Source organism: Phytophthora cinnamomi (genome assembly GCF_018691715.1).
Source record: "Phytophthora cinnamomi strain GKB4 chromosome Unknown Contig16, whole genome shotgun sequence".
In the NCBI taxonomy this organism is placed as follows: domain Eukaryota; phylum Oomycota; class Peronosporomycetes; order Peronosporales; family Peronosporaceae; genus Phytophthora; species Phytophthora cinnamomi.
The window spans coordinates 1,546,158-1,568,007 of record NW_027150949.1 but is presented as its reverse complement, the minus strand read 5'-3'; the positions used below and the strand labels follow the sequence as shown (position 1 = coordinate 1,568,007).

The 21,850-nt window shown below is 52.2% G+C and overlaps 4 protein-coding genes across 4 annotated transcripts; 2 read left to right on the top strand and 2 right to left on the bottom strand.

The window, feature by feature from the left end:
• Positions 1–411: 411 nt before the first annotated feature.
• On the top strand, positions 412–2,228 carry IUM83_02527 (cell 5A endo-1,4-betaglucanase; the record flags this gene model as incomplete). The annotated part of the gene is made up of 2 exons (XM_067926453.1): positions 412–669; positions 735–2,228. 2 exons carry the CDS (start codon positions 412–414, stop codon positions 2,226–2,228), a joined length of 1,752 nt encoding a protein of 583 aa, XP_067796698.1.
• Positions 2,229–2,857: 629 nt separating this feature from the next.
• On the bottom strand, positions 2,858–7,211 carry IUM83_02526 (Myosin light chain kinase-related; the record flags this gene model as incomplete). The annotated part of the gene is made up of 2 exons (XM_067926452.1): positions 2,858–3,046; positions 6,636–7,211. The coding sequence occupies 2 exons, from the start codon at positions 7,209–7,211 to the stop codon at positions 2,858–2,860; spliced, it is 765 nt and encodes a 254-aa protein (XP_067796376.1).
• A 4,404-nt stretch (positions 7,212–11,615) lies between these two features.
• Positions 11,616–13,301, bottom strand: IUM83_02525 (TKL protein kinase; the record flags this gene model as incomplete). The annotated part of the gene is made up of 1 exon (XM_067926451.1): positions 11,616–13,301. One exon carries the CDS (start codon positions 13,299–13,301, stop codon positions 11,616–11,618), a length of 1,686 nt encoding a protein of 561 aa, XP_067796419.1.
• Positions 13,302–14,257: 956 nt separating this feature from the next.
• Positions 14,258–20,763, top strand: IUM83_02524 (putative ubiquitin-specific protease; the record flags this gene model as incomplete). Its single annotated transcript, XM_067926450.1, has 2 exons — positions 14,258–15,011; positions 20,462–20,763. 2 exons carry the CDS (start codon positions 14,258–14,260, stop codon positions 20,761–20,763), a joined length of 1,056 nt encoding a protein of 351 aa, XP_067796377.1.
• Positions 20,764–21,850: the final 1,087 nt, after the last annotated feature.

Genomic DNA, 21,850 nt, shown 5'->3' with positions numbered 1-21,850 from the left:
GGCCGGTCGTTTCTGCCGCCGTTGCACCCACCCACCCAAAGGACCAATGGTTCGATGCACCATTTTCTGCTAACCACCGCTGGTGGTTCATTCCCTTCCCTTCTGGGCGACAATAATGCCTCGATATCTTATCGAACCAACATGTAGACAGACCCCCAAGAGTCCTGCGGAGGTTGGCGGCGTCAATGGCGATTCCTAGGTCGATCCGCTGGGGTTTAAGTCCGCTTTGCCTGCAACCACCCGCCCTTGCAATGTCCTCCACACGGTACCGATGGGTTCGCTTCGAGATGCGTGGACAGTTTCGCGTGCCCCCCGGCGGCTCCAGTGGAGACCCTCGGGTGCCATTCTCCAACTGGACTGCCAAGACCGTAGTTCGGCTACCAACTCGCTACTCCATTTGCAACCAGAACCATGGAGGTGGTAGAAAGTGTTGTGCTGTTGGAGTCGAGCAGCGCCGCCTCGTTTCCCAACGGTGCAGGCGATCCACTATCGCCAACCTACCGGAATAGTGAGTACACGATGGGCCAAGCAAACGCGTATGTCGAACGGATGTCGGACTCTGGCCAAGAATTCGTGGCCCATCGCCAGGCAGAGGTGAAGATCAAGGCCATGGATTTGGGTGGCGACTTGCCGCCAGAGCGAGTCAAAGATTACAAGGGCCGGATTCGGGTAAGTTGTATGGACACTTTCGATCAGCTCAGAGGTTTTCCTGCTGACAATGTATGTACCAACAGACATGGCGCGGCCTCCTTCTTCTTTGCGCCATTGTAGGTGGCGCCGCTGCAATCATCACCATGTCTGCCATGAACGTCAGCGATAGCGCAGCCATCAGACAAACTCGCTACGAGAACAAGGCGGAAGAGAAGCGTAAAATCGCCGACGGACTCACAGACGACCAGGTCATCACCTCGGACGACGGACAAGTGGGCAACCCCAAATCGTACCCGGACATGGGCTGTGAGCTGCCCGACTACCAAAGCAAGAACGGACAAATCTTTGCTGTTGCGAAGAACGGGACTGAAGTACCCGTGGGTATCAAAGGTGTCAACTGGTTCGGAATGGAGACCTCGCTGGCCATCCCCTTCGGTCTGTGGGAAAACTCGAACAACGGCACATCGGTGTACGAGATCGCTGCGTTCTTGGCCCGCAACAATTTCAATAGCGTGCGCCTTCCGGTCTGCATTAAGAACATCCTCAAGAACACGCCCCCCGAGAAGTCCGTCGTCAACGTCAACACCAACCGAGCGCTCAACATCACGTCGTACGTGTCTGCAATCCAGTCGATCGTGGAGGCTCTCGGATATCGTCGCATCAGCGTCATGATCAGCTTGCACACGTTAGACCAGAAGAAGTCGGGAGGCGCGTGGTATAGCGAAGCACTCGGGGTGACGGAAGACGATTTCCTGGAGGCTGTCGACATCTTGACGAAGAATTTCTGCGACGCCAAGTACTGGAACATCCTCGGACTTGATCTCAAGAACGAGCCGTTCGAAAGCTCCTGGGGTGGTGACGCTCCCGACTGGCAACAGGGAGCGACGTTGATCGGCAACCGCATGTTGAAAGGATGTCCGAATTGGATGGCCTTCGTCGAAGGTATTGGCAGTTCGGGTACTATAACCTTGGGGGACAGGACGAACACATATTACGACTGGTGGGGCGGCGGTCTCGAGAACGCAGGAGCTAATCCTGTTGTGCTCACAACGAGCAACAAACTCGTGTGGGCCCCGCACTACTACAACACGGGTGTCTACCCTGCCTGGTACCTCTACGCATCGACAGGCGAGGCGACCGATGGCGGCGCGTTTTCTAGCTACGTCGAGTTGGGTGACGACGACCTGCGGTACAATATCGAAAAGACCATGGACGCCATGTTTGGCTACTTGCTCGGCGTGGACACCAACTCCGCTATGATCATGGGCGAGTTCGCCGGTCTGTACGCTAAGGACGCCCACCCGATGAAGACGACCAAACGCACGACCGACTTCACTATCGAAGTAATGCTCAAGGCGGGATACGCTGGAGGGTACATGTGGTCGCTGAACCCTGAGAGCGCCTACAACTACAACCCGGCCGACGTGTACGGCGTATTTACGGAGGGGTTGCTGGAAGACGACTGGCTCACGCCGAACAAGGTCTTCCTGCAGGGTATGGCTGCCATGGACGTCATCAAGGACTTACAGAAGTTCCCGTGCTTCCCGCAAGAGGTGGCATCGTCGTCGTCTTCGTGATTCTGTGTACAAGAAAGAAACAGAGGTAACTCCTGGTGAAGGGAAGACATGTATTCAACTCGATAGCAATCAGAAATTGCTCTTGGCCATGGGTATCATAAGTCATCAGAATGGTTTTGAAAAACCTTTTTCCCAGACCTGCTCTTCTGCTGCGCCGCTGCCGTTCGTATCCGTGCCAGACATGGCAGGTCAGACTTCGATTATCTTGATTAAAGTATTGCCTGCATATTCCGCCACCTGGAAGTATGCCTGTAGAAACAGCGTGTGTGGATTTTAGCACGTATATGTGCAGTATTGATAATGGTCGACAAATATACAAAGTTTTCTTAGAAAAATCGAGTTCGACATCGTGAATTCCGCTGTTCAACTTGTCACGCACGCAAGTTTGGCGGGTGTTAGCGATTGTGCCACCATCGTTTTTCACGCACACACACACACACCATCAAGAAGAAGTTGCAAAGCATTATTAATATTTAAGTGGAGGAGAATCGCTCAAGGCGCTGCTAATCTGTACGTTCTCCACGCCAAACGTTGTTTACTTCATAAATTGCCCTGGTGTTGTGTGTTCTGACCGACATATACTTGGGACAACTACTGCACAAAATCCAGCCGATCAGAAGCGCTCGAAGTTACGCGTCGATCATCGTCGCACGAAGTAGCTCCACCACATCGGCGTGGTCGTTCGCTGCAGCTACTTTCATAGCAGACTCCAGTTCGTCGCGGTTTAACTTTCTCCACAGCAGCGCCACCACCTGGATATGACCATTTCGTGCGGCAGCACTGACCATCTCGGCAGGTCGAGCCAGGCTCTCGTAGAACTGATTGAGCCACCAGAGCACCTCCAAATGAGCATGTGCAGCTGCGCCGGTGAATGCTGCGGATGAGCAGCCTTCTCCAAGGGAAAATTGCAGATTCTGCAAGATGTCCAACCGCCCTCTGGCTGCGGCTCCGTCCATGGCCCCAACGGTGCGAGGGAGGAAGGCTTCGTAGCGTTTCTTGATGCGGTGAAGGTCGTTGTAAATGGCACCGTCGATGGTTCTTGGTAGTAACAGGTCGCTTACGGATTGGATAACGTGCGGGAAGGCTTCAAATTCAGGCGACAGCGCCAACTTCACGCGCAGTAGCAGTGGGGTCTCCATTGGTAGTGAAACAGGCTTGGAATCGATTGAAGGCGTGGCGTGGTGGCAAAACGGATTGTCAGCTCGTTAATCGGCTGAGGAGGTGAAGCCTATGATGCCTCTGGTAGTTGATTACGCGGCATCACCAAGGATTAGTCCCACATTGAAGTGACGTGGAAAATGGCTAGCCACAGCTCCCGCCTACGTGGCCGGCGTGCCCCCCTTACTGCCTTCATTTTTCACAGTTGTAACACAAATTCTGGCCCTGGGTGGTCCTGGGTAGGACGCATGACCATGCAGCCAATGCATAAGAAGATGCCACGCTCTCCAAAGCACTACAGGTAGTATAGAACCGATTATATGGTCTTATATTTTTTGGTGTAAGGATTCTATTTGGAGTACTACGCCTATGTACTCTGATCCCAACAACTTCGTCTCCACAGCACTAAGCAAAAGATGTGTTTTTGGCATCAACCGTCTGGTTTATCGAGTTCCTGTCGACACACTTGGAAATACTCCTTAACGAGATGAGGTAGAGAGCACTCCTGTGAGTAGGGAATTGCTCTGTATTGACTCATTGCTGTTAAGCAGTCCACGTCTATTTGAACGCACGGCCTTCATGTCCAACTGCAAATTATACTCGATGCTGTAGGCAACGATGAGGGTTCTCCGCTACAATGATGTTCCTCAAATGATCTGTCGAGTGCATTTCTAACGCAAACTCATGTACAGCGCCCCCAAGTCGTGCATGGTTCACTCTCAGGAAGTCAGACTCATATCTTCACGTGACGTCGGAAAATCGAGCAACAGCTTCACGACTTCCCATTGCTTACCTCGTTCTGCGTGACGTAAAGCATCGGAAACAGTGAAAGTACTGCTGTCTGCCAGAAGTCTCACGATTCCAACACGGCTGTGTTTGATAGCGTCGAGGAATGCAATATCGATAGCTGCCTGGATTGCTTCCGTTCGCTTCGAACACGATTGTCGGCATTTCGCGAGCAGAAGCTGGACAATATCGCACCGATTTGCCTGGGCTGCTTTTTTCAGCTCCAGCCCAATCGCAAACTCATCTGGACTGCATCGCCTCAGTATCAACTCCACTACGGCAGTTTGACCGTTTTTCACTGCAGTACCCAAAGTACTTGCAATGCTAAAACCTTCACAAATGTCGAGGAGAAGCCGGGTCGCGTCGACGTGGCCGACAGCTGCTGCTGTTTTCAATGCAGGACCAACATGCCGAATCTGGTCCCTGTAGCCTTTTTCGAGTAAAAATTGCAGCACCTCTATCTGATTCTTTGTTGCCGCCGCAATAAAGCATTTGGTCATATCGACCGGCACTGGGTAAATAGCGTCCATCATTTGAGCGTGGCCATTCTCGGCTGCTGCCACCAGACACATCTCGATTTCTGTAGCTGATCCGCCTGGTAGAAGAAACCTTACCACCCGGACGTGGCCACATTTTGCAGCTACTTCCAATTCCTTTTGTGAATCACCCAGATTGGGGTAATACTGATGAAGCCACCTAAGCACGTCGAGATGATCATGAGCTGCCGCCCCAAGGAACGCAGTCGTTGAACATCCTTCGCTGCGATTGTCGTGCAGCCATTGTAGAATATCGAGACGCCCTCTAGCTGCCGCTCCATCCATTGCTGCAACAGTCCAAGAACGAGAATATCCATAAACATGAATCACGCCCATGAGGTCGTTGTACACGGCACTGTCGACGGTCGCAGGAATCAGAAAATTATTGATGAGCTCAGGAATATGTGCAATCGCTTGCAATTCGGCTGGTAGCACGCGACAAACGATCAGCAGCAACTCTGGGTTGTTCATCTTCGACAGATTTAGGACTGAATGCCAACCTGAGACTCTGTTGCCACTCACTATGTTGACTACTGATTGGCAGTTGGCACGCGCCTAACATGGCCTGATGGTTAGCAGTCGAAACACATGATGTGTTTGGTGCTGTAGAATATTGTGAATCACAAGTACCACCACATACGGTAGTCGTGTCGAAGCTTTGATAGTTGTGCTCCAACTGCAAGATAAGCCACAACGAACCTACTCTGTCAAAAGACTTTGCGCTCGGGGCGGCGGGTTGGCCAAATCATTCATGCTACCGCGTACTAAAATTCGTACCGCTTGTGCGTTCACACGCTCGTTTTCTTCACCCCCGCCGAGGCTTCTTGCTGGTCAATAGTCGCACAACTTCAGAGTGGCCCATTTCTTCCGCGGACTCTAAGGCACTGCTGATGCTTGCTTCATCGCAGTGCCCTCGAAGCTGATCGACAACGTCGATTTGGCCCTTTATAGCTGCTGCTTCTAGTGCGCACCCAGCAGATTCCGAGTCGCTCTTTCCTAGTAAGGCTGTCACCACCTCAGTATGCCCATTCGAGGCAGCACTCATGACTGCCCAGCGAATGCTCTGCGAATCCACCTCATTCAGCAAAATCTTGACCAAGCCCAGGAATCCACGTGCGGCAGCGTCTGCCAAAATCTGTGGGTATGACGCAAGCGCACACTTGTTCATAATCTTCTTCAAGACGACGACACTAACATCCAGCGGAAGTTGATTCAGCGCTTTCAAGGTTGAAGAATTGTCGAGGTACTTCATCAAAGCGTCCAGAATTACGATCTGCCCGCCTTGTGCTGCTTGAATCAGCGCCTTACGTTTATGACGATTATCACTTTTTTCAGCGGACGCTTTAGCCAACTCGACGTTGTTCGTCTTCATCGCAATTCTCAACGCTTGGCCCGCGCCAGATCCATCACATTCACCAAGTATCAGCTTTGCTACTTCCCTATTACCGCACGAAATCGCCTTTCCAGCAGCCTGACCTACGGCATACCGAAAGCTCGAATCGCTTTTGTTTCTCGCTGAGCAGTTGTCAAGAAGCAGCTTCACCATGTCACGACCCCCACTTTTGGCTGCTTTCTCCAACGCACTCTCAATTGCATCCAATCGGCAGTACTTGACAAGGATACCAACCATCTTGACGTCACCTCTTCCCACTGCCGATCGAAGCAAGACACTGAAAAGTCCCTCAAACTTTCTAACGCGTTCACCAGGTGGCACCGCAGCGTTGTCTGGGTCTCTGCGGGGGCACTGTTCCAGCAGGAGCCCAAGCGTCTCGTATCTGCCATTCCGTTCCGCTTCCTTCAGCGCTCGCACAACTCTAGTCTCCTCTACCTGGCCGGATCTCAGTATCAGCTGGACCACATTCGTCCGCCCAGCTCGAGCTGCAGCACTCAGCACCTGCCCAATGTCCCTCTCCCCACAAGTCCGTACCAGGAACTCGACCACCGCACAAGTCCCTCTCACACCGATGTCCTCCAACGCGTCACCTGACAAAAAAGTGAGCGAACGGTTCTCCCGGTAAAAAGACTCGAGCACGTGGACGTGACCTCGTGCGGCCGCCGCACAGACAGCTCTGTTTAGATTACAGGGCCACGGTTTGAGCCCTTCCAGCACCTCAACGTTGCCGTGTTCGGCGGCTGCAGTGACACAGTCCCTGAGATCGAAGAGCTCTGGGTAGTTCCATTTCAGCTTCCGAAGCACAGCCACGTGGCCGTTGGCTGCAGCCCCGACGAAGGCCTGAGTGGAACAGCCTTCTGTTCTGGTGTCCAAGAGCGTCTGGACGATGTCGAGTCGCCCTCTGGCGGCGGCGCCGTCCATCGCGCGGAATGTCCAAGGGAGAAAGGCTTCGAAGGAGCGCAGAACCCCCGGCAGGTCGTTGTACACGGCTGCGTCGACGGTGCGTGGTAGCAGGAAGGAGTTGATGCAGTGCGAGAGGTCTGGGACGGCCCGAATGGCCTCGGGCATAGCACGTGAGACGCTTAGCAGCAGAGGAGGTGGAGAGCTCATGGTGAACTTGATGTTGTAGTACTTTTCTCTAGGTACGATGTACGAGCAACACAATCACACTACCGTACCTCACAAATGAAATGGTTTGAAGAAATCATGAATTGCATTTTGCAGCATTCAATCAGATTAGGGGTCAATGTGGTTAATTTGGTTAAGGTCAAAGGCATGAAGATGCCTTGCCTTGCTTGAGAGGCAAGGTGCCGAGTGGCAACCCCTATCAGGGATGGTGGGTGGGTTGAATTCCTACAACTACGCCGATATGGCAGGCGTGGTGCTGGACGCAACGCTGGTGAAACGCCCACAGCACTTGTACGGCGGCGCGGTCGTGAGGGCTTGATACCCGCGTCGACGTAACTCCAAATGAACCACGACAGGAAGGGGGGCCAAGATTCCTGGTCCAGGATCGGCACACCTACCCATTTTCTGTACAACTAGATGTTAGGTCTTCAATTTGAGGTCTTGGTCGTAATGTCTTCATTCTGCTTCAAAACATCTTTTCCCCAGCTTCGTCCGCTTGCTCATTCCGCCTTGCTTCAACACTACACTCACTTCGCGTGGAAAACTACCTTTTCTTATCGATAAGACGTGCTCTCAGCTTACAAATATGCTTTCTTCCTGTTATGCTTCAGCAGCGAAATTTGGCGGGGATGAACTCGTACATAAGACCCTTCTCGCTTACATATTCAATAACCTCTTCACAAGTGTGTTCGGAAGCTGCGTCCCACACAAGGCCAACTTTCAAAGACTAATCAGGAAGTCGATATACTTTTTCGCGGTGGGGCTATCCATCCAATGATATGGTTGAAAATGGATGCCAGGTTGCGAATCGACGAGATACCAGCGTCCCATTATGCGTTGCAATCGTCACTATGAATGGCGGTAGAATTATAGAAGAGAACATTTCCGCACATACCATCACGGTGCATCCTTTTTTCGCGTCCGACGCAACGTTAGAACCGGCACGCTTAGTTCCAGTAGGCACGACACATTCAGTGCCTCGGGGGGAAAACTTGGAGTCGAACCTGATCATACAAAGTGTTCTTTTTAGCGCGTGCTTCTTGCGCCTTGACCCAGTTCGCGTTCGAGCCATCTTGCGGCAGGAACTTCTTCATCGTGGCCGCGAAATGAGGAAGTAAGCTTGTAGCTGTGTACAAAACCTATTGTTAGACTGGTTTCAAAGCCGCTTTCTTAGTGCTAAGTAGCATTTTTTCAGAAAGAATTAGGCCAATTAGGCGAAATAGAAACTCAGTGTTAATCATTTCATTTGTGAGGTACGGTACTAAAAACGAGATTAACTTGTTCAAAAGGAAAGAAAACAGCTGAAGTTCCGCACAACATACTCCCTTCCACACCGGAACTTGATCCTAGACTGCGGTTTCAACATCCCATCCGAGGCTTCTTGCTGGTCAGCAATTGCACAACTTCAGTCTTGCATACTGCCACTGCGGATGTTAAGACTCGGTTGATATCTGCAGCGTCACTGCGATCGCGCAGCACATCGACGACGTCCAGCTGACTTCGCATCGCCGTTGCTTCTAATGCGCAGCCAATTGATGCCGAATCGCTGCGACGAAGTAACGCGGCCACCACCTCTGCATGTCCATTCAAGGCAGCATTCATGAGTGCCCAACGGATACTATGCGCGTCCACCTCGTTCTGCAAACACTCAACCAAGCCGAGAAAACCGCGTGTGGCAGCCCTTATGAAAATATTCGGGTACAGCTTTGGCTCGCTCTTGTTCAGAATCACCCTCAGGACGACGGGGTTCACGTCCGATGGAATCCGCTTCAGCGCTTCTGCGATCGAAGTTTGGTCGAGATACGCGATCAACATCTCCATTATATCAATGCGATCGTCTTGTGCTGCTTGAATGAGAGCATCGATTTTGTAAGAGTGATCGCTTTTTTCAGCACACATGTTGACCAACCCGAGATGGTTTTTCCTTGCCGCAATAGTTAGTGCAAGCCCACCGTTGCATGGATCAAAGGCAAGTAGCACTTTTGCCATAGCAATATCACCACAGGAGAGAGCATTTGCAGCTGCAGTACCGACAGTATCACCGAGGCTCGGGTCGTTCGACCCTTTCGCGGCACAAGTATCCAGAAGCAACTTCACGATGGCAGCATTTCCACTCGTTGCAGCTTTCCCGAGTTCGGGCCCTATCAATAGTACTGGGCAATGCTTGACAAGTATTCCAACCATCCCAATATCACCTCTTCTCACTACTGACTGAAGCAAGTCGCTGAGAACACTTTGAATTGTTGATCCACCAGCTTCCCACGGCAGATAATGACGATTTTCGCGAGCAGCTTGTTCGAGCAAGAACTCCACCACGTCATAGCGGGCATTGCCAGCCGCTCCCTTCAATGCGCACAGAACTGTAGCTTCGTCAACCTCACGCGTCCTGAGTATTAATTTCACCACTTCTGTTTGGCCAAAACGTGCTGCAGCATGCAACGCTTTGCCAATATCGACCTTTCTGCTTCTTCGTACCAAGAACTCGACCACAGCGCAATGGCCACGCGCTGCAGCCTCCTTTAGTGCCATTCCGAACAATAAAGCACTCCACGCCTGCACATTAGCATCCTCACAGAAGACTTCCAGCACGTGAACATGCCCATGCACAGCCGCGAGATTGAATGCTCTGGTCAGATCGATTGGCCAGGGCTTGAGAGTGTTTAGCACCTCCACGTGGCCTTCAGCAGCAGCAGTCTCCACTGCCAGACCGAGGCCGTATCCGGGATAATAGCCAGCGTCTGCGTCTTCCTTGATGAATTCAACATCTGCTTGTCCGTGCTCTGCAGCTGCAAGCAAACATGTCGTGGCGTTATAAAGCTCTGGATAGTGATGCATCAACCCGTAAAGCACCTCCAAATGACCATTAGATGCAGCACCAACAAACGCCTCAGTGGAGCAACCCTCCGTTCTGGTGTCAAAGAGCGTCTTCACGATGTCGAACCGCCCTCTGGTGGCAGCGCCGTCTATTGCGCGGAAGGTCCATTGAAGAGACGCTCTGAAGTGCATAGAACCCTCTGCAGGTCATTGTAGACGGCGGCGTCGACGGTACGCGGACGAAAAAAACCGTTGATGGTGCCGACGGTGCGCGGGATGTTCCTGACGGTTTCGGGCACAGCGCGCGAGACGCCCAGAAACGATGGGGGCGGAGGCAACGACGCCGAGAAGCTCATGGTGCCCTTGACGTTGGTTCTGGAGTGAGAAGGGGGAGGTACGTGGGATACCGCGCGAGTCGAGCTGGGTCGCGCGTGTCTCGTGGCCTTGTCATCTCTGGGTACATGTAGCTGCCCGCAAGTGTCCGTTTGCGATCGCCTCCGATGAACGCGGCCTGGGCAGTAGGAATGAAGGCATACATGTACTTGGCCATTCACTCCAGTGCCAATCGCTTGAAGTTGCAAAGTTGCTCAACTGCGCGCAACATAAGTTCTCTAGTAGTATATTTCACATTATACTATTATTCAAATTAGAGTTACTACGAATGCGATATTGAAGTAATATATTAGTTATTAATTTTTTGGTAGACAAAAAAATAATACTAGTAATGGAGCATCTCAGCTCAGTCGCGTTGCTCCGCTGAGTTGCTTAGGCTACAGTGCAGTGAATCTCCACTGCGGGCTGACGCCCCCGCTCAACTACTGAATCCAAATCAATCAACTGGTAACACCCATAATCGAATGCAAGAACTAAGTGGTAAGTACTAAGTGGTATTAATAAAACAAAGTTTCAGGTTGATCATTCAGGGATCTATCACTTTCTCTGGTAGGTTGTGAAAGCGATATAAGTAAATATTGCTTTGCGAGCCATGAACTATCCGTGTTTCTGGGGGTTGCACCCCCACACACCGGTAGGATGAAAACTAACACCTAATTGAGGCGACGGGTGGTGGCCGGCTTCTTTAAAAGAAGATGATCCTGCTATCCCCGCGCACTTAGCTTCCCCCGTATTGCTAACATTCAATCGTGCTTCCTTCATCTTAATCACGATTTCTGGTCAGTAGTTACCTGGTAGTGAACTGCTTTCGTCCATGCCAAACCATTGTTGATACTTGCCGCGTAATTGCGCCCAGGAAGATTGACCTATAGCCGCAGCAGTTTCTTTTATTCAAATGAAGTAGTGCACCATCTCCACCTTTAGGAGGGTCGAACGGGCATTGCCACATTCTCCAAGCTCTTCACCAAACCCAGAAATCCGCGAGTAGCGGGTTTTAGCAGCGCCCTCCTCCAGCGCACGCACAGAAGCATCTGTACCAGCTCATAATCAACTAGGCACACGCGTTCGACCACGCTGCACAGTACATCACCAACGCCACGATTACTTCATTAGGAACTCGATCACAGCTGGATTAGCCGTCTGCACTGCAGAGGCTGCGACACGATGCTCATTTCGGTCTCAGCAGTCGAGTTGATTATCGTTGCTCGATCGCTCTTGTACGAGTTCCCGGTCTGCAAATTTCCTCAGAATTCGAATAGCGTCGGGCAGCTTGAGACGCTCCGTCGGTTCAGCTGCACACAGTGCCTGCACAAACTGCCAGTGTTCGTCGTCCGCAAAGGCTCTTGGACGTGGGAGGAACAGCCCCCGTTTCACTTGGAACACCACGGCGGGGTCCGGACATTGTTGTCCCCATGGGTATTCACCAGTCACAGCTTCAACCACGCACATGCCGAATGAATAGACATCCGACTCCGTCGTAGGCACCTGGTCGCTATTTTTCATGCATTCAGGGGCTTTCCATCGAACGGCTCCCCCTGGAGGCATTCTCGGACGAGAGTCCGCCGACATGAAGCTCAAGCCGAAGTCCGTCAGCATCGCCACGCCTTCTGCACTCACTAAAATCTGGTTGCACTTCAGGTCGCTGTGGATGATGTGACGCTGGTGCAAGAAGTGCAGGCCCAGAGCAGCTTCGTACAGCTTGCGCCATGCCAGCGACCGCCCTTCTTTCTTGTGCCGATACAGATAGTTCTTCAGATTCCCATTGGCGGCCTCCTCGCACACGAAAAACCAAGGACTTCCTTGATCACACGCACCGAAGAAGTTGACGATGTGTTTGTGTCGCGCCTTCTGCCAGATCCTCGTCTCGCGCCGGAACGTGCGCTTATCGTCCTCGGACTTGGGGTCGACGCACTTGATCACGACCTGCGATTCAAGCCAAGTGCCGTGGTATACGGCTCCGAACGAGCCGTGGGCAAACGGCCTCGGTTGGCGCTGTACTTCATATTCCGGTAAAAACCAATTGGGCACTTCCGGCACTCCGAGGCTCGAAAACCGGGTCAGCTTCGTCTGTGCCGCTTCCAGGACTTGCACCATTTGCGGTCCGTAGTGATTTTCGTGCTCTTCGGACTCGTACTTCAGCAGCTTCAGAGCGTCTTCCTGTCGGGCCACACTGCCCAGCTCGCGCAGAATCATTTGCGTGTCGGCCTCTAGCGCTGCGGCCAGATTCTTATAGACCTCTGCCTCCTCCCGCTCCCACTGCGTCTGCCAAGCTGGTTTCTGCAACGGGGAGCGCTGCTTGGAAGCCCCTCGATCCATTAACGCATCAATGTCGGAGTGGAGTTGGCGCAGACACCCGACCACCGTCCGAGTACTGACAAGCCGCTCGATTCTCAACTTCTTCGAGTGCTGCTGAAGCAGCGAATGGAACGTGCTGACAACCGTCACCAAACAAGTCCTCGAAGTCTCCGGAGCGTCAACTCCGAGGTCGGCTAAGAGCTTATGGGCCTCTTGGACGCGCCTTAGGACGTGCTCGCTCATCTGCTGCGCTTCTGCCATGCTGGCGCACAGGTCTGGCAGCGTCTCCAGCATTGCGTCTCGTTGCTGCTGCTGGTGGGCTAAAAGCAGTGCCAGCATTTCAGGCTTGTCTTGAGCCAGGTCGAACACGGTGCGACCGCTGTGGTTCGACAAGTCCAGCGTGGCGTTCTTGTCGAGCAGCAGCGCGACGGCATCCTCCTCACCGTTCTCTACCGCGCACATAAGCGCCGTGCAGCCTTCACCGTCGGCTTCGTTAACATCAACGCCGCGCTGGAGCTCGCGCTCAATGCAGTTCAAGTCGCCGCCCCGTACAGCCTCCAGCAAAGCCATTCTCGAATCGGATCCTCTGTTGCGCGTCGTGGCGAAATCCGGAATGACGCAAAAGGTCGAGGCTCACCCGGTCGCCACCGTACCGCAGAAGAGACATAAATTATTTTGCATCGATCGAGAGTGAGGTAATCCATTCCGTGTCCAGCGTGGTCAGTTGACGACCGCGGACTTGAGCTGGGCTGAAGCGTGGTGGTCGCAGCCCTCGGCGAATGGTGCTCTCCGCTCGAGCGGACACCATGGCCGGCGCTGAGATGTGACGGGATCTGGAGGAGCGGAGCAGTGGAGATCATCGTGTCTTGGCGACTCGACTACATGTACCTGTACAGCGGTGCAGGAAATGAGCATCCACCCTAATTTCATAGTGATTATGAATGTCATACAAAAAGCAAGTCAAACTGGAAGTTGAAGTCGATTAGCCATGCCCTTGGTATGGTATGGAAATTTGAGAACCATGGCCACCAGTGCTTGACGCAGTCCGCATCCTCCTTGCCACTCGGTCGCACTCGGAAAGCCAGTCGCCTGCGTAGCGCGGGGCATGCTGATAGATGTACCGACCGAGCTCGCAGCTCGGGTGGCAGCGCGGGTTGCACCCGTACCACTCCGCGGTAACTGCCGTCCATCCTCTAGGAGTCGGTCAAACTTTATGTCATCATTTTCGTTTGCACCATACAACCGCGTATTCAAGAATACTTCCATTTGTAATATTTCCGAACAGTAATATTTCCGAACAGATACCGCGGGTTTTGAAACGATGTCGACTTGTCCCCTTCCCCAGCCGAGCCTGACGACACCGCGACGACACAACAGCGAACTATGTAGGAACTATGGGCGGACTGTGGACGAGTGCACGAGTGCCGACACTCCACCCTTGACCTGGCGACCATTATCCGTTCCGCCACCCGAAGGCAAAGTCTCCACAAGAATCGAGTCCCCCGCAGCCCACCGAATTGAAGACCATGGAGCGAGTGTCCACACCCGTGTCTCCTTCGCGCTCTCCGCGCAGTGACATCCACGGAGTGTCGTCAATGATTTCGTCCTTGCGGATGTCGTCTCAAGAAGAGCCGCTCGGAGAGAGTAGTCTCAACGACTTCGCTGGCGTCGACGACTGGGAGCCAAGCCTAGTGGTGATCGAGAGCGTGACACTACCTGCACACAGCATCGTCAAGACTAAAACGGGGGCAACGTCGTACACGATCGAGGTGCAACTGCGAGGAGGCCAGGAGTGGGTCGTCGAGAAACGCTATTCGGATCTGCGGAGGCTGCACGACCGCCTCAAGTCGATTGGGGCGCCGGTGCGGCATCTGCGTTTCCCTGCGAAATCCTACGTCCGCAATCTCAGTGCGAGTGCCCTTGAGAGGTGGCGGCGAGAACTCGAGGCGTACCTCACGGAGCTGTTGGGGATCCGGCCCGTTCTTCGTTGGGAATTGTTCAATTTTCTGGGCGTGTACGTGAACGTGCGAGAGTTTGAGCGTCTGTGGCGAGGTCTTGCAAACGAAGAAATCGATGGATTGGTGGAACGCCGAGCTGAAGAGTTCAAACGGAGACGTTTGTCGTCTGAAGACGGGTATTTCGGTGAAACTTCACCTGCAACTAACAGCGTTTCATCGGGAAGTGTCCAGGCCCAGTCTGACACTGATTCGCTGATGGTCGGATCAAGCACTTACCTGGAGGATCTGGTTGAAATGTGTCGAGGTATGGATGAGCTACAGGGTATGTGCGAAAACATGGTGGAACGGCTGCTAAGGACTCGAAATTGGCTGGTTGAAGAGGACTTTCGAGCTGATTCGAGCCGTTTGACAACGGCATTTGCCCAAATAGGCCACCGCTTTCACGCGTTCTTGGGCCAACACAGCGACCGCTCAACTATTAAGCGTCTAGTAAGTGCTCGCACACTTATGAATATTCTGCTTGAGTTCAATCGCGACTTGGATTCGGTGCAGAGGAAACTCGGGTTTGCCGAAGCACGCTGGGAAACTACCTGGGATGACGTGGTTCAACAAGTTAAGGAAAACTTGGTTTTCACGTGGAAAGCAAACGTTGAAAGCCTGCACACGGAATTGGCTGGTGCAGAGGCTCAACGAGGAGCCTTAACTTTGTTGAAAAATGAGGCTAGATACTCCGAATTGAAGCGCAGTGCAAGTTCCCAAGAGATTCTCGGTGCAGCAGCTGAAATAGTGCAACGGATGTCCGATGCATTGGTTGGTGCTGTCCCTGATCGCTTTATCCCCGAGCACGAAGTGCAGAGAGAGTCGACGCCATTCTTCTCTGGATCCTACGGCACAATATTTCGAGGCAAATGGACGGGATTGAACGTAGTTATCAAGTACGTGGATGTGAATTCGCCGGATGACATGCGTGCCTTCTTGCAAGAAGACAAAATCTGGCACATGGCGCGCCATCCAAACGTTGTAACATACTATGGGGCCTGCCATCGTCCTCGTCCATGCTTCTTCGTCTCAGAGGAAGCCGTAAATGGTAGTGCAGTCGACTTTTTAGCCAAGAGAAATCAATACGGGCGATCCTTGGTGTGGCGAACGATGCACGGGGCTGCGCTGGGACTTCGATTTCTACACGTAAACAACATCATTCACGGAGACTTGAAATGCAACAATATCGTGGTAGATGCCAGTGAAGTTGCCAAGCTGACAGATTTTGGAATGAGTTTTGTGAATGGGTCTGGCAGCCTGACGTCGGTCCATGGCCCTGCTCGTTGGACAGCGCCAGAGTGCCTGGTTCGAAATCAGCAGCCTTCCTTCCAGTCGGACAGGTATTCGCTCGGAATGTGCATCGTCGAAGCTGTGACAGGGAAAGTGCCTTGGGGTGGCTGCCAAACTGACGCAGAGATAATCGACGAATTGGCGCACCATCGCTTCCTTCCTCGCCCGCAGCAGTTTACCGACGAGCAGTGGGAGCTCGTTACAGCGTTGTGTTCTTTTGATCCAAGACGACGGCGCACGCTTTCGCGTGCTATCCTAAAGTTGGAGGAATTCGCAGACGCCGAGGCTGCAGCTGACGTGAATTGAGTCGAAAGCGATAAAATGCAATCGAACTCGTGAAGCAGACAGAGCCCAAACCTGATCATTTCGCTGCGCGCTTTACATACCAGCCTCGGCTAACATAGAGGTGACTTGAAGGCTCGCGCACGCCATGGATGACTCGAATGAAACATGTCCAGCGTTGCAGCGTTGTGGAGGCATTGCTGGAGGTCCTTCGTCGACGACGGTAAGCACGCGCGGACGCTCGAACGTGCAAACCGTTCTGACAGCTGTCGAACGAGTTCCAGGTGCTCCGTGGACCGAGGTGTCGTAGAAGGAGTACAAAGCTGAGGATAAGGACCTGGCACTATCGGCGTCGCCCGAGCTGAAGGAGGTGGTGAAGCTGTTCCCTTCGGAGGAGGTTGCCTTTAAGCACGTGTTCAATACGGCGTGAGCCAAGGTCATGACAGCTGGCCACTTCAACGCGAGCAGCTACTAAGCAGGGCGGTGGCGCGTGTACGGTATCCTAGTCGATAAATACAGTTGACCCTGCACACCGCAGTCCAAGTGCGGCAGCATAATTAAAGCTAAGCTTCTATGCTCGACTGGTTGTTTGTCTTTCCAGGGTGGCGACACTCTTCTCACTCATACGAGGTTCTGTTCATAGTGGTCTGATATAGGCACCGTGGTCCGGGCGCAATGTGAGCCAAACTTACTCACTTTTGCGCTTGCTGAACAAGGTAGGCGGCGCTTTGGGGTGAGCAGTGATGTTCGCGACCACAACCACCAACTTCGGGATCGCCCATTCACGCCAACACAAGAGGCACTGGTAGAAACAGAGGCTGTGTAGCTTAGAAGCAGAACTTACTTCATGATAAAATCCAGAGCTTCTCCGTGCTTTAGCATGGCTTGGTCATGATAAACGTTCGTACGAGCAGCACTGGAGGTTCATACCTTCAATAGTAGAAAAATGCTATTGTGAATTCCGGCTAAATTTACCAAGCTGGAGCGATTTCTCAAATGGCCAAGCAATCGACGGGACCATCTTATTGGTTGATATTGAATCAATTTGTAACCTATCGTTGGTGAGTAGAGGAACAGCAGGCACTCTTCACTTTGTGCGCACTCGTGGAGGTCTATGCTCGTGGACTCGGTGGTGCGCTTGCCATTGCTGGAGTCGATAGGGCTCTTGTCGTCGGTGTACCTGGAATCAACGAGGTCCTTCTTGCTGGTGGCGTGAGTGCGGTCTTACCAGTAGTGGAGTCGGTGTGACTGGTGTTTTCGGTGGAGTCGGTGCGGCACTTGGTGCTGGTGGAGTGCTCGGCGTCGGTAGCGGTCTTGCTAATGGTAGAGTCGGTGTGACTCTTGTCACTGGAGCGTCGGTATAACGTTTGTCACTGTGACACTTGTCACTGGAGCTTCGGTGTGACTTTTGCCACTGTGACACTTGTCAGTCGTTTGATTTGCGAGAGGTTCAACATGGACAAAGCTGCTACCAGGCAGCACGCACACCCCAACACTGTGTTCCATTGCTTGTATGGGTACTATCATCTAGGGCACTCGAAGCAGGACTTGGCTCACGTCTACAACAAGACACCTAAGACGATTGGCAATTGAATTCGTCGTTGTGAGGAGACTGGAACGTACGAGCGAGTCTCGACGAAGACGGACAAGAAGTTACATCAGAGCAGCGGCAATGGCTACGCGACTTTTATGAGTCGAGTCCCCTAGCGTATCTTGACGAGGCCCAAGATGAATTCAAGAGAATCCACCGGCTCAGCATTTCTAAGTCGTCGGTATGGAGGTTAATCCATGATTTTGGACTGACGTGGAAAGCCATAGAACGCCGTGCAGTTCAGATAAAAGAGCGCGACATATTTCGGTTCGTGGAAGAGCATTGACCATCAAAATATTGTGTTCTTGGACGAAGTCTCCTTCGACAACAGGGAAATGCTGCGGAAGCAGGGTTATGCAATTCGAGGACAGAAAGTGGTGGTCCGTGGGGAGTTCCAGAGAAAGCCAAAAGTATCGCTACTGGCCTTCATCGGTGTGAACGGCAAACTTGACTACTATGATACCGTAGGGACGTTTGACAGGATGGAGTTAGTGCGGTGCTGCCAAGATTTTGCGTATTCGAAACGAGCGCGAGTTCGCCCGTACCCGGCATCAAATTCAGTGTGGATTTTAGATGGGGTAGAGTTTGTGCACTACCTCAGGAGCATCGGGATCGTGCCTATATTCCTTCCTGCGTATGACCCCCCCTTCAATCCCATTGAGTTTCTCTTTGGGTACGCGAAGAAAACATTCCAGGGCTGTTATGTTGAGTCGAGTAATCGGGATTTAATGCCGTTCATCGTCGAAACATTCTGAAACTTTGAGAACTTCGACATGGCAATGGTGTTCAAACATTGTGGCTGGTTAAAACAGGGTGTGTTTAACCCCGTTGGGCCGTTATTATCCGAGAGACGTCCTCCTCCTGAGCTGCATGACGGCACAGCACATGAAGATAATTTCGACATGTTAAGCTTCAGACGAGAGATTAGGTAGGGGAAAAATGGAGCTTTATTACTCAAGCTGGACCGTTCGCTTAAATAATGTGCATCATAGCATTGCGTCGATTACACTCGATCTTCCTTACGCGTGCTCGAAATCGGTGATATTCTCCATCTACTCCATTGGGTCGGCGACGTCAATGCGATCCGGTAGCTCAATGTCACGTAACGTCGCCTCTATCGCAGATTTCCGAGCAAGCAGACCTGCTTCATGACTATCCAGGTGGAGGTCAAGTGCCGCCAGGTCCTGCCGAAGCACTGTATAGTTGACCAAAGCCGCCTCCACGCAGTCGAGGGCCGTATGGGCTGATCGTCGCATCCCAGCAAGATGTTCCTCTTACGCGTGTTACTTGCTCTCAGAAGGCTCAAAATGCGCCGAGGGGGTGGCAGTGCAATTGCATCATCCCAGGTGGAGCGGTCAAGGTTGCGTGTGATTTCATTAGCCCACATGCGCCAAATCACGGCCTCGCCATCGAAGCTGCCATCCAACCGTTCGTGGAGGCGTTCTACAACCTCGCGTAGAGAAATCTCCGCTGTTGCTCCTGCTCGGTCGGTGCTGAGTGGCCGAATACAGGCATCCATGAATGCTTCGCAATCTTGAGCCTTTGATATCGCAATATCATACTCATAGATAAGCAGTTCGACGTTCTCTCCCTGGGAAGGGTGGAGCCACGTATTCTAGGCTTGCTCTCGCGAGAGCTGAAATGATCCCATAGTTTCTTCAAAATAGCCTGAAACGAGGAACCACGAGCCACAAAGTCGTTAAGCGTGTCCCCAGAAGTGCCACGTTACCCGGCGGTCGTTTACAAGACAAGTTGCACTTCCAGGCGATAGCGGTCAGAGCTGGCAGACTCGTACACAGTGTTTCGCACTGGTGTGCGAACTGGGTATGGGGACACACGAACACGTTCTTGTGACGTCCGCCCGGTTGGTGTCGTGAAGCTATTGCCATCCCCTTCGGGGGTTCTCTCAGCTTGATCTGTCATCGTCAACGAAGGAAGGAAGGAAGGGGAATGACAGAGCCGCGGTATTCGCACTTCGTTGAAGAATAGTGGAAACCCTCATATGTAGCATATGCTGTATCAAGGTTAGTCGATTGGCTGGCGATTGGACCCGGCGGTTAATAAAACCGCCGATGGAAATTAGGAGTAGAACCCACAATACTTTCTACCAATAGGATCTTTGGGTATGTGTGGACCACTCATTGTGGTGGCCCATTTCAATGTATCCATTGGTGTGACTTACACCAAGGTGAGGACGTATCTAAAACTTTTAACAGATATTTATCTGTTAAAAGCACAAGTGACTATTGTCACGCACAAGCGACTGTTGTCCCAAGTGACCGTTGTCATGCACAAGAGACAATAGTCACTTGTGCGTATAACCCCGTTACCCATGTCATCCCTTTCACTCATTCTTACCCTGTTGCGCCTGCGTTCAACGGATAAATTGGCTTGCCAAATTCCCTAAGTTCAAGGCGTCTTAAGGAAGCGCACCCAAGAGTTACGTGTCTAAGGTAGCTAGCGAGAGATGAGCAGGTGGAAGCAGAACAACGCAGACAGCTATCGATCAATCTCATTTAGTTCTCATTGGACTGAGGGTAAATTTCGCAACACATCACTTCTGCTGGAAGGTGACCTGCGCGACGCGTTCGAGTTTGAAGCCATCACTGACAGAGATGTGCGAATGGAGGATGAATTCTGGCACGCACTCCGTGCTGCATCTAAACTGGTCTTAACTGTAGGCTACAGTGAAAAGTTCCAGGAAGAGCTTTGGGAGATCGAGAAGGGCCGAGCCGCGTCCCTCGCCGAATACAGCAAGTGCTTCCGAGTGTTGGCCCGAATGGAGAAAACACTGGCCGGATTGAGAGAGTACTCTGTCATGTGCGAAAACGCTCTTTACCGCTTGTTCAAGCGTGATTTTCCGTTTGAATGACAGATTAAGTACGATGCCAGTGGGCGAGTTCACTCAACGGTTGCTGTGCTCGTCTCATTCTTCAAGCGAATCCAGCAAGGCGAGAAGCGTCTTCACCGTGCCTCTAGCACGCATGGACAGGAACACGGTTCATCAACAACTGCAGCAACTCGAGAATCGACGTGCGTCACAACAGCTACAACCGCTACAAAAATAGTCACCACCACAACAACAATCGTCATCAACCCCGCGGTGGCAATCGAGGAAGAGGCGACGCCGATGGCGATAGAAACTCCTCGTCCTGCAAGAAGTACTGTATCTTTCATAAAACAACCATGCACAACACTCAGGACTGTCGTGCTCTCCAACAAACCGCCAACCCGAGGAACATCAACAGGCTGATCTTCAGCGCCGTAGTAGCGCTCGCCAACTCGGTGAGAACACTCACAGTAATTATGTAGAGCAGCGTGCGCACGGCTGCAGTGATGAGGAGTATATGTTCGCGGGCCTCCGCACTCCATCGAAACCATCGCTGCTGCCGATTCGCACCATGATCAAGTTGGAAAACGGCAAGGAACAATATTACACCCTGCTCGACAGTGGCTGCTTTCGCAATATCATCCGCAGTGACTTCATGCAAGAATTGCGATCCAAAGACTACACGTTAAAAAGTCTCGAGGGTCTCGTTCATGTTGGCAGAAGGGAATACATCCACCCAAGGAAGCATGATCGTACGATTCCGTATCGCGCGACTCAGTCATTGTTCACTACTTTGAAGTTCTGCCAATCTCAAGGGCGAGATGGTGATCGGATGAGATATCATGACAACTCTCGGTCTTGTGGTGGACGTTGGTGCTGGAATAATCCAATGGGATGGTATTGAAATGACAATTAAGACGACGGACAAGTTCCAACAAACAAATTGTTGGAATAGTGGAGGTTGTGAAAGAATGTGGCGAAGCGCCTCTCAACGAAACAGGTAAGACACTCAGACCGTACAACCACGGATTTGGCTCAGCTCCGCTCCGCTTAGCTCCGCTCTCCTTCTGCACCGCTCAGCTTGGTCTGCTCAACGCCACTTCAGCAAAGCTCAGCTCTTCTCAGCTCA